Source organism: Natrix helvetica (genome assembly GCF_964273705.1).
Source record: "Natrix helvetica genome assembly, chromosome: 2".
NCBI lineage: Eukaryota > Metazoa > Chordata > Lepidosauria > Squamata > Natricidae > Natrix > Natrix helvetica.
Genome location: NC_138552.1, coordinates 272,738,473 through 272,754,861, shown reverse-complemented (window position 1 = coordinate 272,754,861; position 16,389 = coordinate 272,738,473). Strand labels below are relative to the sequence as shown.

General features: G+C 43.3%; 1 protein-coding gene across 1 annotated transcript in view; it reads right to left on the bottom strand.

The window, feature by feature from the left end:
* LOC309387460 (fibrous sheath-interacting protein 2-like) overlaps nucleotides 1-16,025 on the bottom strand; it is a gene marked incomplete at both ends in the record, with an annotated part of 82,796 nt that extends 66,771 nt beyond the window's left edge. Inside the window, 5 exons of the mRNA XM_081943941.1 lie at nucleotides 4,076-4,215; nucleotides 6,719-6,808; nucleotides 10,872-11,033; nucleotides 12,481-12,606; nucleotides 15,918-16,025. Of these exons, the coding sequence (XP_081800067.1) occupies nucleotides 4,076-4,215; nucleotides 6,719-6,808; nucleotides 10,872-11,033; nucleotides 12,481-12,606; nucleotides 15,918-16,025 (626 nt within the window). The remainder of the gene's footprint in view (nucleotides 1-4,075; nucleotides 4,216-6,718; nucleotides 6,809-10,871; nucleotides 11,034-12,480; nucleotides 12,607-15,917) is intronic.
* Between the last annotated feature and the right edge of the window lie 364 nt (nucleotides 16,026-16,389).

Here is a 16,389-nt window from a genome sequence, read left to right as displayed (position 1 = left end):
GGCTTTGTTTATTTATTTCTAGACTAGCTGATAACCCAGCACAGCCCGGGTATTTATTTATCCCAACCCTCCTTCCATGAACGTTGCCACAATTTCTAATGTTGGATTTTCTACCCTTACAAGTGGGAGCCCCCTTGTGGAGTACTGTGAAGCCCTTACCACAGCACTGTACATTAGAAGCCATTTTAAGGCATAGCAGGCTGTATCTTAACAGAACACACACTCTGAGGGGTGATAGGGGTGTCTTACTCCCGCAGTATTTGTTTCCAGAGAGTAAGTGATTTGTGTACCAAGTTTGGTTGAAATTGCTTAAGGCGATCCAGGGTTATGCTGGAACATACACACACAAACACAGCCATTTTATATACACCAGGGACGTGCGGTCAGGGGAGGCAGGGGAGGCAGGGGAGGCAGAGCCTCACCACTGTCAATCATGAAAAGGAAAAAAAATGTAAACGGGGAAAAGGCGAGTGCTGAAGTGAGGTTAGCTAGCTCACCGTGAATGACTGCCTCTTTAAAAAAGCCTCTAAAGCTCTGAGCTCTGCCGCTGACTAAAACGCTTCCTTTCGCCCGTGGAAGAGCTCATGCAGGCGAAAGGAAGCGTTTTTAGTCCGTGGGATGCGTGCAAGAGGAGGAGAGAATGCCTGAATATTCTCTCCTCTCGCACGCACCACGCGGAATAAAACGCTTCCTTTCGCCCGCATGAGCTCTTCCATGGGCGAAAGGAAGCGTTTTTAGTCCGTGGGATGCGTGCAAGAGGAGGAGAGAATGCCTGAATATTCTCTCCTCTCGCACGCACCCCGCGGAATAAAACGCTTCCTTTCGCCCGCATGAGCTCTTCCATGGGCGAAAGGAAGCGTTTTTAGTCCGTGGGATGCGTGCAAGAGGAGGAGAGAATGCCTGAATATTCTCTCCTCTCGCACGCACCCCGCGGAATAAAACGCTTCCTTTCGCCCGCATGAGCTCTTCCATGGGCGAAAGGAAGCGTTTTTAGTCCGTGGGGTGCGTGCAAGAGGAGGAGAGAATGCCTGAATATTCTCTCCTCTCGCACGCACCCCGCGGAATAAAACGCTTCCTTTCGCCCGCATGAGCTCTTCCATGGAGGCAGCGTGAGCGGGTGGGGGAAGCAACGAAAGAGGCAGCGTGATCGGGTGGGGGAAGCAACGAAAGAGGCAGCGAGAGCGGGCACGGGAAAGCAAGGAAAGAGGCAGCGTGAGCAAGTGGGGGAAGCAACGAAAGAGGCAGCGAGAGGCAGCGAGAGCGGGCACGGGAAAGCAAGGAAAGAGGCAGCGTGAGCGGGTGGGGGAAGCAACGAAAGAGGCAGCGTGATCGGGTGGGGGAAGCAACGAAAGAGGCAGCGAGAGGCAGCGAGAGCGGGCACGGGAAAGCAAGGAAAGAGGCAGCGTGAGCGGGTGGGGGAAGCAACGAAAGAGGCAGCGAGAGGCAGCGAGAGCGGGCACGGGAAAGCAAGGAAAGAGGCAGCGTGAGCGGGTGGGGGAAGCAACGAAAGAGGCAGCGTGATCGGGTGGGGGAAGCAACGAAAGAGGCAGCGAGAGGCAGCGAGAGCGGGCACGGGAAAGCAAGGAAAGAGGCAGCGAGAGCGGGCACGGGAAAGCAAGGAAAGAGGCAGCGTGAGCGGGTGGGGGAAGCAACGAAAGAGGCAGCGAGAGGCAGCGAGAGCGGGCACAGGAAAGAAACGAAAGAGGCAGCGTGAGCGGGTGGGGGAAGCAACGAAAGAGGCAGCGAGAGTGGGCACGGGAAAGCAACGAAAGAGGCAGCGAGGGCGGGTGGGAAAGCAACGAAAGGGAGGGCGGGTGGGAAAGCAAGGAAAGAGGCAGCGAGAGCGGGCACGGGAAAGCAAGGAAAGAGGCAGCGAGAGCGGGCGGTGGCTGCAGGCAGCAAGGCTTGAGCGGGGTGAAAGCGCAGCCCCTTTCGTTGCTTTCCCATTCACCCCGCTCAAGACTTGCCCAAGAGAGCTGGGGATCGGGCTTTGGGTTGGTAGGAGACCTTGAAGGAGGGGGGGGGAGGGACTGGGGCCGGTGGAGGAAGCAATGCTACAGTGCACTCTGCGGTCCCCTTAATGTTCACTCAGGAAGGCGGGGAATGGGACCACGTGAGCAGGAGGCTGAGGCTCCGCCTTCCTGATGACGTCACCAGCCTCACCAGCCATAACCCTCACCGCACGTCACTGATATACACTATATTGCCAAAAGTATTCGCTCACAACAGAGTCTGATTATGTGGATGGGTGAGCGAATACTTTTGGCAATATAGTGTACATAGATAAAAGAAAAGGCGATAGATGAGAGGAAGAGATCTTTTGTTGAAATGTCAGAGAAGATGATAAGTTACTGAAATTGTTTGTACTTATCTTAATGAAGGGGGTAGTCATTTCTTTATATATCTTTATTCTTTTCCTTTTCTCTCTACTTTTTGTTTGTTTTTAAATATTTTTCTTAGTTTGTGTTTTTCAATCTTTGTAATTGTCAACTTTAATAAAAAAATATTACTAAAAAGAGTGAACAAGGATTAAAAGAACTGAGCATTATTTAGTCCAAAGAAGAGAAAGCTAAGAGGAGAAACGATAGCAGTTTTCCAATAATTAAAGAATGGCCACAGAGAAGGACTGGGAAGTTATTCTCTGTACTGCCTGAAGGTAGGAAAAGAACCTTAGCTTTACAGAGGGGGATCCAAACTCAAAATAAGGAGGAATCTCCCAGCTGTAAGAATTAGTAATAGCCTTTCTCCTAGAGTTGCAGGTGGTCTATTACAGGTGGCTTTCAAACAAAGATCAAGCAGCCATTCACCTGCAATGGCCTGAGGGCTGCCATAGGGCTTGGACTATGATTCTATGATATCACTGGAAATGGGGAACGGATGGGGATTTTCCCACATAGACCTATAGGAAGTTAGCAGCCAGCCCACTCCTAGAAAAATGAAATATCCTAGGAAATATTGAAAAGGCAGAATATTTCCCTGGATGTGAAAAGAGAGAAACATGTTTTAAAGACAAAGTAGCTCCCTGCAGCTTCCTGCCCATCCCCCTTTGTCAATGGGCCATTAAGATGCTCAAGCCAGTCTATTCTACATAATAAAGAGATTTCCCCTTGAGCTGATGGGATGAAGGCATGGTAGTATTAGCCTTTTACCCAACTCACCACATGGCATCTGAAAATTCAGTCAAACTTGGGATTCAAAACACGGCCTAGAGAGTTGCCCTTGCATGGCCCCATGGGAATCTGACAACCAATCAGAATACATTTCTTGCACAGGAACAGGAAACAGAGGTGGGGCCGCACAGATTATAAAAAACCCTGCAAGCCCCTTCCCTCACGCTCTCTTCTTCTTCACCCAACCTTGAAGCATGTGATCACCTTTTCTGTTCAGGACTCAAGCCATGTAGTCCTGTCCACCATTAAACCATCTTTCCAAGCAGCCTCCATGTCTCCAGTGTCTTTTTCCCCACTTGCAGCTGAACCCAGAAGGACATTTCTTCCAACAGACCAAAACACACAAGATACAGTTTCTTGGCACAAAGGTGAAAGGCCAGGTATTGCACAAAAAAGAAATAATAATAATAATAATAATAATAATAATAATAATAATAATATTGCGACTGTGGAAAAAGAAATCATGTGTTGTCCCAATTGTAATTGGAGCTCTTGGAGCAATACCTAAAGGGCTACCTCGCTATTTGAAAATTCTAAATTTACCTGACTTGAACATTCTGACTCTACAAAAAACCACCCTACTTGGAACAACTTATATCCTCCGACGTTACCTTAACAGTTCCTAGGTCCTTGGTTAGGACTTGTGCTGTTAGGCTACCAACCAGCCCTAAGGGCTGTGAATCTCACCAAAGATTAACCACATAATAATAATAACAATAATGCCCCTAGAGAGAGATGCGAGCACGCCAGAATTCTGATTCCCAGCGCCATTATCCAGGATTGCCTCTACCGTTAAGCAAATTGACACAATGACCTTGGAAAACATTTGCTCAGGGAACCCAGCAAAGTGCGGGAAAAGCTGAACTTTATGTACAAAGGCCCATCCTATCTGTTCCGTTCTTTACCTGTTTCTCATTACATTCTCTTGCTCCTGTATGGTAGGTCTTTCTTCTTTCAATAGCCAGTCTCGGTATTTTGAGGTTTCTATAGCCTCTGGAAGAACATGAGTGTCTTGCAACTTGGTGACTTGTTTCTCCAGCATTTTCTAAAAATCAGGTAGGAAACAAAAAGTTTGTGATGAAATTAAGAGTTTGTGCAAGATGCTGCTACCATTTTGACACTATGGTAATGCCAGATAGTAGCCTGGCTTAGGGCCAAGGAATCTTTATGGTGTAATTCCTTCAGATTAGAATCAGGAAGTCTTTATAGGATTAGGGTCACATGGATTCTCTAAACAAGCTAAATATTTTTATGTAAAATATAAACCATTTTTTGGATGGTTTGAGAACACAAATAATGTTCTAGCTGTTCACCACATGATAATATCCCTGGGCAAGTACTTAAGGAGTGTGCTGACCAACTGGCTACTGTTCTCACAGACAACTTCAACCTCTCGTTGCATCAGGCCGTGGTTCCATCGTGTTTTAAGACTGCAATCATTGTATCAGTGTCCAAAAAGACTATCATCACATGCCTTAATAATTACTGTCCAGTTGCACTCACTTCCATTATGATGAAGTGTTTTGAGAGATTGGTAAAGGTCTACGGTTATATGGTTTCATGCCTTCCCTCTACATTTGATTGATTACCAGTTTCTTGTGTCGGATGAGGAGAATACATCTTTCTCCTTCTGCTCTGGCCACTTTTTACAAAGACACAATTGAGAGCGTTTTAACAAACTGCATCACTGTTTGATTTGGTGGCAGCAGTGCCTCAGATAGAAAGTCCATATAGAGAGTGGTAAGGACAGCCGAGAAGATTAGAGGAAGCTCGCTTCCTGTTATTCAGGATACTGCTTCTAAGCACTATGAGTTTAGAGCTCAAAGCATTCTCAGAGATCCCACACGCTTACTTTACCATCTGTTTTTATTGTTCCCCTCTGGGAGGATGTTTCAGATTCTGTAACAGCTTTGTTCCCTATGCCATCTGTCTGGTAAACTCACAAGATTCGTTTTGCTCGCCATGTACATGTCTACATCTGAACTAGACTGTGTTGTTTCTCTGTGTCATATAATATATGTGGGTATAGGCATTATTTTGCATTTATTTATTTATTTTGTCGTGTTTATGTAGTGTATATTATGGAGTATATATTGGTGGTGACCCTTTTTGAGAGCTGTATGCAACAAAATTTCATTTTAATGCATGCTGATTAGTGCCCATTCAAAGTAACAATAAAGTTATTCTAAATTCTAAGTTCTAATGCACAGTTTAACTGTGGAAATCACTGCCAGCCAGTGACGTGCAGTCAGGTGAGGCAAGTGAGGCACAGCCTCACCACTCTCATCATGAAAAAAAAAAGTAAAAGGAAAAAGCTGAGCTAGTTGCTGCCTCACCGTGGATGACTCTGCTTAACCTCACTGGTGCTCTCCCTCCCCAAGTGTAGTGACTTCCTCCCCAGGCCCCCATTCATTTCTCTCTCTCACACACACAGCTGGATAAAACTATATAAAAATCTAGCCCAGCTTCACTGATTACAAGTTTGAAAAGGCAACGTGGCTCCACCTGCAATCAAACTACACTTGGGGAGGGAGAGCACAAGCGAGCACTGAGGAGACCACAGGAGGAGGCAGGAAGCCAGGCAAAGAGCCATGCTGTAGTACACACACTTCCCCCCAGCCTCTTTCTTTTGGAAGGCTCGGCTCGGCTCCCCTCCGGCTTCTCTGCCTCTCCTCTCACCCCAGCCTGCCAGCAGGAGGTGGTGGGTGGGCTTTATTGTGTTCCAGGCATTTCCCACCCAGACAGCAGGCTGCATTTGCAATGGTGGAGGTGTTTGGGAAAGGCAGCAGGGGAATGGGGGGGGGGATGGCAGAGGAGCTGCTTTCAAGCCACTGGAAAAGATATCCAATCCAACTTTTGTGTGTGTGTGGGTTTGTTTGAGAGTGAGTGAAGAGGGAAGGGGTAGGAGAGATAGTCCAATCCAACTTGTGTGTGTGTGTGTGTGTGTGTGTGTGTGTGTGTGTGTGTTTGAGAGAGGGGGAGGAAGGGAGAGAGGGAGGAAGGAGGGGAAGGAGAAGAAAAAGAAAAAGAAAGAAGGAGCAAAGGAGAAAACAAATGCTGTCGCTTTAAATTGGAACTGAGCATGCCTGGCTGTGGAATTCTGGGAGTTGAAGTCCACAAGTCTAAAAATATTTGAAACTCAGCACTGTGTCAGTGCCTCACCAGTCATAAACCTCACCGCACGTCACTGCTGCCAGCATAATGTTGAAAACAGCCAATTTGGGTGATTTTAAAATGAACATTCATCAGATCTTCAAAGGTTTCTAATACTGATGTTTTGAATTATGGGCAACATACTTTATATATTAGTTTCTAGATAATAACTGCAGAAGTCAAAAGGGAGTATTGTCATTTAATCAAAGGTTCCCAAATGCATCTAGAAAGTGGGATCAGATGGGCTCTGGGCCTGATCAAGCAGCACTCTTCCTGTGCTCCATACCAGTTAGATTTTCTAAATAGTACATATTCAATTGATACTAAAACAAGAAATTATATTTACAATATTCTTGTTAGCATAGGATGAAATTACAAGTGGTTCCGGGACTTACTTGTTCTTTTAGGTAGTGTTTTTCAAACTCCAGCTTGCGGGAGGTCAAATACTGCCTATATTCATTAAATTCCTTCAAAGTGCACACAACCTAAATAGCAAAGGGTGAGAAAAATAGCAGCTTGTATTGAGAAGCTAGTTTAATGTTTATCATTGCAGCAACAGAACTCCAAAAGGAGAAGCCTAATCCAAAATGTAACGAGGTCTTGTGTCGGATAAATACAATTAATGTGTTTGTCCCAAAGGTGCTTTTTCTAAAAGTAACTGGACTTCCTTGTTTTTCTTTGAAGACGTTTCGCTTCTCATTCAAGAAGCTTCTTCAGCTCTTCAAAGACAAAACAAGGAAGTCCAGTTGCCCCTTGAAAAAACACTTTTGGGACAAATATGACCTAGATGACTGAAAGGCTCCATAGACATTTAATGTGTTTGTTTAAAATGTCAGTCTTATTTTCTTAATATATTTTGTATGCCTCTCACTACTTCCTAGTCCAATGAGGGATTCCAGAGGAGTTTCATGAGGTATTCTAGGAACCATCATTAGTATTGGAAATTGACAGTGATTAGGAAATATGTGATTATACATATTTAATTGAAGCATACTAATAAATGTAGAGTATAATGAAAATAAATATTCTCAAAATGTTTGAAAAAAAGATGTTATCACTTTAATTATTTCCTTATTAAACTCCGGGCTTGAAAATACAGATAGTCCTTGCCTTACAACCACTAGTTGAGTGATTGCTTGAAGATACAATGGCAGTGAAAGAAGTGACATATGACCATTTTTCACACTTACGACGGTTTTGGCATTTCCATGGTCAGATGATCAAAATTTGGATGCTTGTCAACTGAGTTATATTGATGACGGTTGCAATCCCCTGGGGGTCCTGTGATCACTGAACATGCGAGTCTGACTAGGTGGCTCAGTGGCTAAGACACTGAGCTTGTCGATCAGAAAGGTCGGCAGTTCGGCGGTTCAAATCCCTAGTACGGGTCGCTGGACTAGATGGCCTCCAAGGTCCCTTCCAACTCTGTTACTGTTTATTACCAATTTCGTTAAATTTAAGTACAATGACAATAAAGGTTATACTTACTTACTTACTTATTGTTTACCCTTTGCAACTGTCTGATGAGCAAAGTTAATGGGGAAGCCAGATTGACTTAACAACCGTGGTACTAAATTAACATCTGCAGTGATTCACTTAACAGGTGGGGCAAAAAAAGGTTGAAAAATTGGGCAAAACTCACTTGACAATTGTCTCACTTTGCAATGGAAATTTGGGGCTCAATCGTGGTCATAAGTCAAGGAGTTAGATTTAATTGGAATTTAAATAATCTAATTCTAATTGTGCCTAGGATCATATTCTGGAATCTGGCTTTCCCATTGACTTTGCTTATCAGAGGGGGATCATGTCACACTCAGAACACTGCAACGCCATGGATATAAATCAGTTGCCAAGCATTCAAATCATATTCTGTAATCCGAATATCTTAATACTATATATTTACACTGGTAGCTTAAGGCGTAGCTATGTGATAAAGTTCATGGGCAGTCGGTAGAGATTCTCAGATTTGCAGAAGAGCCTTTGAATGGTGTGGAAGTAGAAATGGATTTCCAGGGGGAAATTGCTGACTACCTCAGGTGATCCTGAGAACTCAGATAAACTTCCAAGGGCTTCAATGACCTTCTAAAACAGGCATGTCCAAAGTGCGGCCCGGGGGCCAAATGTGGCCCCTTTTCAAATTTCAAGCGGCCCGCAGCCTCTTCTCCCCACTGGAGTTATTTGTTTAGTCTTTCATAAAATACCGTATTTTTCGAAGTATAAAGATGCATCTTTTTCCCCTCAAAAAAGAGGCTAAAAATCTGGGTGCATCTTATACACTGAATACAGCATTTTTTGCCTTCCAAAACTCTGCCCCCTTCACCAAAATGGCTGTGCATAGCCTTTAGGAAGTTTTCAGAGTGCTCCTGGGGGCTGTGGAGGGCATAAATGAGCAAAAAACAGGTCATTTTTTGCTCAACTTTGCCCCCCCCCAGCCCCCAGGAGCACTCTAGAAGCCTCTTAAAGGTTATTCATGCCCTTTAAAAAAAAGGCCCATTTTCGTGGGAGAGTGCAAAAACTTTTTTTTTATTTGCCTCTTCAAAATCTTGGTGCGTCTTATACTCTGAAAAATACGGTAGTTAATTCACATTTAATGTTAAGGGTTCAAAGAATGTCAGGCTGAATGATCGGCCCCACACATTTTCACCTCACCAAATCTGGCCCTCCTTGCAAAAAGTTTGGACACCCCTGTTCTAAAAGGATGCAAATGACCAGTAAGGAATATAAACCCTTCCATTCCACACTGTTCTGTCAGAGGTGAAGAAGCTTCTTTGATGAGAAGTGAAACATCTTCAAAAGAAAAAAAAATAAAGAAAGTCCAATTGCCTTTTGAAAAAGCACCTTTGGGACATTCATGGGCAGTTATACAGATGTGCTACTGTACCAATGGACTTACATTTACAATGGATTATTCAGACATGCCAAATGTCATTTAGTGTTTGCAACAGTTATGATTATATGCATTATTAGGTCACAGATTGCTAGAGATTGAGGAGGTCATTAAGACTATCAAATGTTCTATGCAGGAGTCCAATACCACTGAAAGGCAATAGAATATTTCCCCCCAAGATGCTAACATAGAGAATAGAGCTTATTGTGGCTTAAGACATGAGCTCTAGAGTTGGATATGCCTTTTAAAGGCAGCAATCTTCATTTTTGTGCGAATTGACATGAATCGTTCAATGATCAAAAAATGGAAAGGGAAAATTAATTGATGCTGAAATGCAGAATGAAGAACAGTTCTTTGAAAAGAAACAGTTCTTTGAAACTGAAATGAATATGTGCCCATCCGCTTATATACTTGAACGGCATTCTGAGTCAAATTAAAAATATGTGAAACCAATGTTATATCGATACGTTAAAAGAAAATAACTGTGTAAAACATGTTGTTTTCAAAAATCATTGAGTAAAACATGCCAAAAATCATAAGGTGCTCCCTACAAGCCACAACTGTGGCTGATGGCTTGTGTTAAGCACAAGCGACATGAATAAGAGACATGTAAAAAATGACTGTATCAACTTACATATTCTTTTCAATCCGTAAGCCAGGAATATCTGTTGAGTATGTCAGAATTGGGAGAAAAACAGACTTGGCATCTGTATGCAGGATTGCAAGGTTATTGCAATGAAACCTACGTATTTAATTATTTAACTGTTTTATGTATGTATTTTATAACGCATTTTAGTGACTGTACACCGCCCCGAGTCCCTTTCGGGAGAGGGGGCGGTCTATAAATATGAATAATAAAATAAATAAATAAACAAGGTACAATTTGGGAGTCTCTTGAGAATTTTCCGAGAGTCAGAAGATAAAGAAAATGTGGAATCTCTTAAAAAAGAGTAGAAGAGGTCCTTGAGTCTTGATAAGGAAAGTCTTTTTTAAAAAAAAAAATAATGTAGACATTGAAGGCACCCATGGATAGCAACCCCAAGTTCAAAGTTTGTATATAACATCACAAATGGACTTTGGAATAAGACTGTCTAACTGTGATATTTACCACTGTTAGTTCAGGGTTTCTTTTTTCTTCTACCATGTTACTGATTGTTGCTTTAGTAACTTTAATAGTTAGTATTAGTAACTTTAATAATCCTTCTTTCTCTTAAGCTAAACATACCCAGTTCCTGAACGGTTGCAGGAACTGGGTATGTTTAGCTTAAGAGAAAGAAGGACTAGGGGAGACATGATAGCATTGTTCCAATATCTCAGGGGCTGCCACAAAGAAGAGGGAGTCAAACTATTCTCCAAGGCACCTGAGGGTAGAACAAGAAGCAATGGGTGGAAACTAATCAAAGAAAGAAGAAACTTAGAACTGAGGAGAAACTTCCTGACAGTTAGAACAATTAATCAGTGAAACAGCTTGCCTCCAGAAGTTGTGAATGCCCCAACACTGGAAGTCTTTAAGAAGATGTTAGATAGCCATTTGTCTGAAATGGTATAGGGTTTCCTGCCTAGGCAGGGGGTTGGACTAGAAGACCTCCAAGATCCCTTCCAACTCTACTATTGTATTGTATTGTATTGTATAATAGAAGACAGAATGGGCACAAACTTACTTTGTTTTTGTCAGTGATCAGGCCAGACTTTTTCAGTCTCCGCAGATTGTCTTTACGCTTGTAATAAGCACGCAAGTGGGGGTCATGAAGACTTTTGTATTTGGGGGCCATGATCTTACAGTATGGGTCATTCAGATCAAATGTAGCTGATGGCTGATAAAGCTGAAAGAAACACAAAAGATTGATGAGAACAAAGAACAAAGAAAGATGGCATCCCATGTAACTTATTGGGAAACGCCCTCCCCTCGGGGGAGGGGGGAGGGAAACACCATGCTTGATCTATCAATTAAAGAAGTATTAGGAAATGTTATGCTAGGAAAGAGCCTATGGGAAATATACATATAAAAGCATGACAAAGGGGAAGATGCATGGTTTAAAAATGATAGATAGATGATTATGATAGATGGATAGATGGATGGATGGGATGGATGGATGGATGGGTGGGTGGGTGGGTGGGTAGGTAGGTAGGTAGGTAGGTAGGTAGGTAGGTAGGTAGGTAGGTAGGTAGATAGATAGATAGATAGATAGATAGATAGATAGATAGATAGATAGATAGATGATAGATAGATAGATAGATAGATAGATAGATAGATAGATAGATAGATAGGTAGATAGTAGATAGATAGATAATCCTGTTCGCCAGAAATAAGACCTTGCCTGAAAATAAGACCTACCCTGATTTTAGCATGTTCATAATAAGCCCTACCCCAAAAATAAGCCCTAATTAAGGTTGTCATCAATGAGGTGGGTGTGGACAGCACTTGAGCTGGTGAGAGCACGGGGGCCGATGGTGTCCAGCAGCAGCCGCAGTCTACTGAATGTCCAAGCAAAGGACACAGGAAATCTGAGAATCAATGGGCCAGAGCAGGCAGGCAGCCACGGGAGGCTCATCTTTGCGTGGCGGTACCAGCAGCAGATGGAGGCAGAGGCGCAGGGGGGAAGACAGGCGATCCCAACACACTACGCAGGCAAGGCAAGAAACGCAAAGATGCATCCTGCGGCCACCCACCCATTCCATCTCACCTTCTCTCCACTTGCTTGCTCCATTGCAACCATGAGTGATGGGCCGTGGGCTGGTGGCCGCACAGGGTTTGCTGGATGGGGTTGTTAAAGCCGCCGCTGCGAGGCAAGGCAGGTGCCAGGGCATGGATGGCCTGGCTGCGGGGCCCTGAGGTAAGCCAGTGAAGGGCACATGGGGGAGCTCCAACCCCCACGTCACAGTGGTAGCACTGGCGCTCTACGTGGCCTCCTGTCCTGTTGCAGCCGTGAACAAGCAGAAGTGGGCCTCCCGTACAGGGGCGGAGACATCCCCCAAAGAGAGAGAGAGAGGGAGAGGGAGAGAGGGAGAGATTCCCACACTGGTTTTTACTAAGAAAGGTAGCTTCAAGAGAGAGGAAAGTGCCAGGACACAGACAAATAAAGGGTTCTTTCCCACTTTTGCTTCTAAATTTCTTTCTCAGGATAGTTTCAGTTACTTTAAAATAACAATGGGACACTTCCACAAGTTTTCATGCTTCATGCCCCATAAAAATGGTTTCTTGTTGCATGCTTTTGTATTTTGTGTCCACAACATTTTATGGAAAACAGAACTGAGATAGTCTCTCTTCACCTTTTCGCCCAAATTTGTTCTGTAAAACATGGTGTTGGAGCCAGGCAGGAGTGGGATCTTGGTGAAAAGTGGCATGTCCAGAATTTGATTAGGTCCCACAACTGGCATCTGTTTCCCAGGACCCAACTAGAAAAGAAAAAAAGCATAGAGGAAGCATGTTATTCATTATCTGTTTTGCATAACTCAGCAGTAATTTGCTTCCGTATTTTAAGATCTCCAAGAATATGCACAAGCTTTGCTCTTGTTTGATTTGGTCTCTCCTTCCAAGCCAGGGCTAGTTTGTATGAGTTTGTTTATCGAACCCATTTGCCAACATCTCATGGTTTAGGTGACTCTGAGCAGCTTACAGCAAAATAAAACTCACAAGCATTCAACAATTATATGTCATGCAGCTTGCATAACAATGGTGTTACAAGTGTCATGTTAGGGGCCTTCAAAACTGTCTGCATCAATTCGTTCTGGATCCATTGTACCTTCTAAATACTCTTCAAAGGTAGCAGAACAGAATAACAGAGTTGGAAGGGACCTTGGAGGTCTTCAAGAGAAATTTCATGACAGTTAGAACAATTAATCAGTGGAACAACTTGCCTCCAAAAGTTGTGAATTTTTAAAGAAGAGATTAGATGACCATTTGTCTGAAGTGGTGTAGGGTTTCCTGCCTAGGCAAGGGGCTGGACTAGAAGACCTCCAAGGTTCCTTCAAACTCTGTTATCCTATATTTTAGTCCAAACCCCCTGCTTAGGCAGGAAACCTGACACCACTTCAGACAACTGGTTATCCAATCTCTTCTTAAAAACTTCCACTGTTGAAGCATTCATTAACTTTTGGAGGCAAATTGTTCCACTAATTAATTGTTCTAACTGTCAGGAAATTTCTTCTCAGTTCTAGACTGCGTCTCGCCCTTGATTAGTTTCCACCCATTGCTTCTTGTCCTACCCTCAGGTACTTTGGAGAATAGCTTGACTAACTCCCTCTTCTTTGTAGCAACCCCTGAGATATTGGAACACTGCTATCATGTCTCCCCATGTCCTTCTCTTCATTAAACTAGACATAACCAGTTCCTGCAACCGTTTTTCATATGTTTTGGCCTCCAGTCCCCTAATCATCTTTGTTGCTCTTCTCTGCACTCTTTCTAGAGTCTCCACATCTTAGCAGTAGAATGCATTGCAATAATCCAAGTATGAGATATCCAGGGCTAAGCGCAGAGCCTCACAATCCAGAAAAGAGTGCAACTGGTGCACCACACAAAGTTGTGTGGAGAGTCTCCTATCCATGGCTGTCATGAGTCTAGGAGAACCCACACGTTGCACAATTGGATGTATCTGGGGTAGTGCCACCCCCGAGGCTCTGCATACCCACAGCCAATCCATTTATACAATACAATACAATACAATGCAATAGTAGAGTTGGAAGGGACCTTGGAGGTCTTCTAGTCCAACCCCCTGCCTAGGCAGGAAACCCTATACCGTTTCAGGCAACCCTATACCGTTTCATCTCACAGCCTCCAGGCTCCACAAATTTCAGAACGCAACTATATGTACTGCATTTTTTTCCATTTCATTCATCTTTTCTCCAAGAAGCTCAGACAGCATCCAATTTTTCCTTGTCATAGATTACTTAGCTATTGGAACTTTATAAATTTTGATTTTTTACACATTTCTGAACAGGCCCTATTTGTCTGGAGAGGGGAAAAAATCTTTATTTCTTAGTCCCAAGTAAATCCCACTCTATTTATGCCTTTTACATGAATAAATATTTCAGGGGAATTTACAGACCCCTTGCTTGGCGGCTTCTGCCAGACACCAAGTCTCACCTAATTTTTTTAACATTTCCAATTGTTTTAATTTGGATGTTATGTTAAAATAAACATAAAATGTATGTTTTGCCTCAATACACCACCTCTCCATTTTAAAATCAAAGTATACAACATAAATATCATTGTACAGAAAGACTGCATTAAACCAGAAAATCTATATGGCTAGATTTAATGTATTAAAGGATTGAGCTTGTTCAATATTGGCATTTTATTTATTTATTCAATTTCTACAGCTTCTGATATTTTACTATTTATCTTTAATTTCTTCAAACATCACTTATTTACTTACTACTTCGTAAATTTTTGATCGTATTAGCCATGCTATATTTTTGTTGTACTTCATCATAATTGTTATAATCTACCAATAAAATGTTTAAATGTAAAAAAAATCAGATCACCTCTTCTTCCTCACGAAGGCTTCATTAATATTCCTATCAACTAAAAGTTGTATATGGCCACATCACTGACTTAACTTTAAGTGAATGGTTACATGTTAAATAGTAACCATTCAGTTAAAGGTAAATCAGTAAATCAGTCACAATAAATGTGGCAGGCATTTTGTGACAACACCCATTATACACACACACGTACATACACACTCAAAAAAGGTCATCAACCCTAAAGTTTGGGGGATTACTTTGAGTCTTCTTTAGCTGAAGCAGCCAAAAGATGCTATTTATTTTTTTCTTCTTAGTGCAGAGTTTCTCAATCTTGGCAATTTTAAGACATATTTGGCTCACAACTTCCTCATTTCCCTAGCTGTATGCTGGCTGGAGAATTCTGTGTGTTGAAGTCCATACATCTTCTAAGTTTTTGAAGTTGTACATTACTGGTCTGAGCTACTTAACTAAAAGGAGAACTAAGCTAGTAAATGGAATAAGGCCCTACATAAGTTATACAGAGAGCCACTCTGGTGAAGTGGTTAAGGCAGTGATGGCTAACTTTTTTGTAAAGGTGTGCCAAAATTCTGTGCGTGTGCGCTATCCCGCGAGCATGTGTGGCCACACCCACAATTCAGTGTGCCATGACCACCTGCGCATGCACGGGTAATCCCCGCCCCGTGTATGCGCACGTGACCCTCCCCCACATGGGGGGGGGAGTTTTCGCCCTCCCCAAGCTCCGGAGGCTTTCTTGAAGCCTGGGGAGGGTGAAAATGGCCTCCCTCTGTCCTTTGGAGGCCCAATGGAAGCTGGAAATGGATCACTTCCAGACTTCCGGTTGGCCCCATCTTTCACCCTCCCCAGGCTCCAGAGGCTTTCCTGAAGTCTGGGGGGGGGTGTGAAAACGGCTTCCTCCAGTCCTCTGGAAGGCTGAAAATCAGCATGCATGTACACTGAAACTGACGGTTTGCGTGTCGGCAAATATGGCTCCCTGTGCCACCTATGGCACACGTGGGATAGGTTCAACATCACAGCGTTAAGGCATCAGGCTAAAAATCAGGAGTTCATGAGTTCTAGTCCCATCTTAGGCATGAAGCCAATTGGGTGACTTTAGTCCTGTCACACACTCATCCTTAGGAAGCATCCACATATCTTGAAAGTTGCCAAGGTTGAGAAATAACAGTCCCACTGCAATAAAGACGGAGAGTTAGTTCAACTGCAGTTTTTCCTCCCTCCCTTACTTCTACTACATCCTCTTCAGGTTCCATGGCTTCAAGTGCAGTCCGGGCACTTTCTGTTAAGTAATGTCCCATGGCTGCCTTCAGGACCCCTCGGTTGGGGTACGTCATCTTGATGGTTCACGGTGAGCTGCTGCCCTTGGAGGACATAGCTTCCAACTGCCACATCTTAGCAACCCTTCTAGAACATCCTTAGACGTTGTTAGCAACGAAGGTTCTGCTAGTTTGGTCCTAGTTGCTACCCTCACATTCTCTGTGGAGCTTTCAACGTCTCACAGGAAGGAATCTGATGCTGGAATCCCATTCTGCCAGGTGATCTTACGCTGCATAACATGGAAGCAAAACTGTTGTGTGGACACAGTAATCATTATACAGTGCAGCTACTAAATGATACAAGATACATAGATGAGGATGAGTCAGGTATTTGTCGAGTTTATTATTATTGTCAGTAATGAACCCCTTTGTTGTCTTGGAT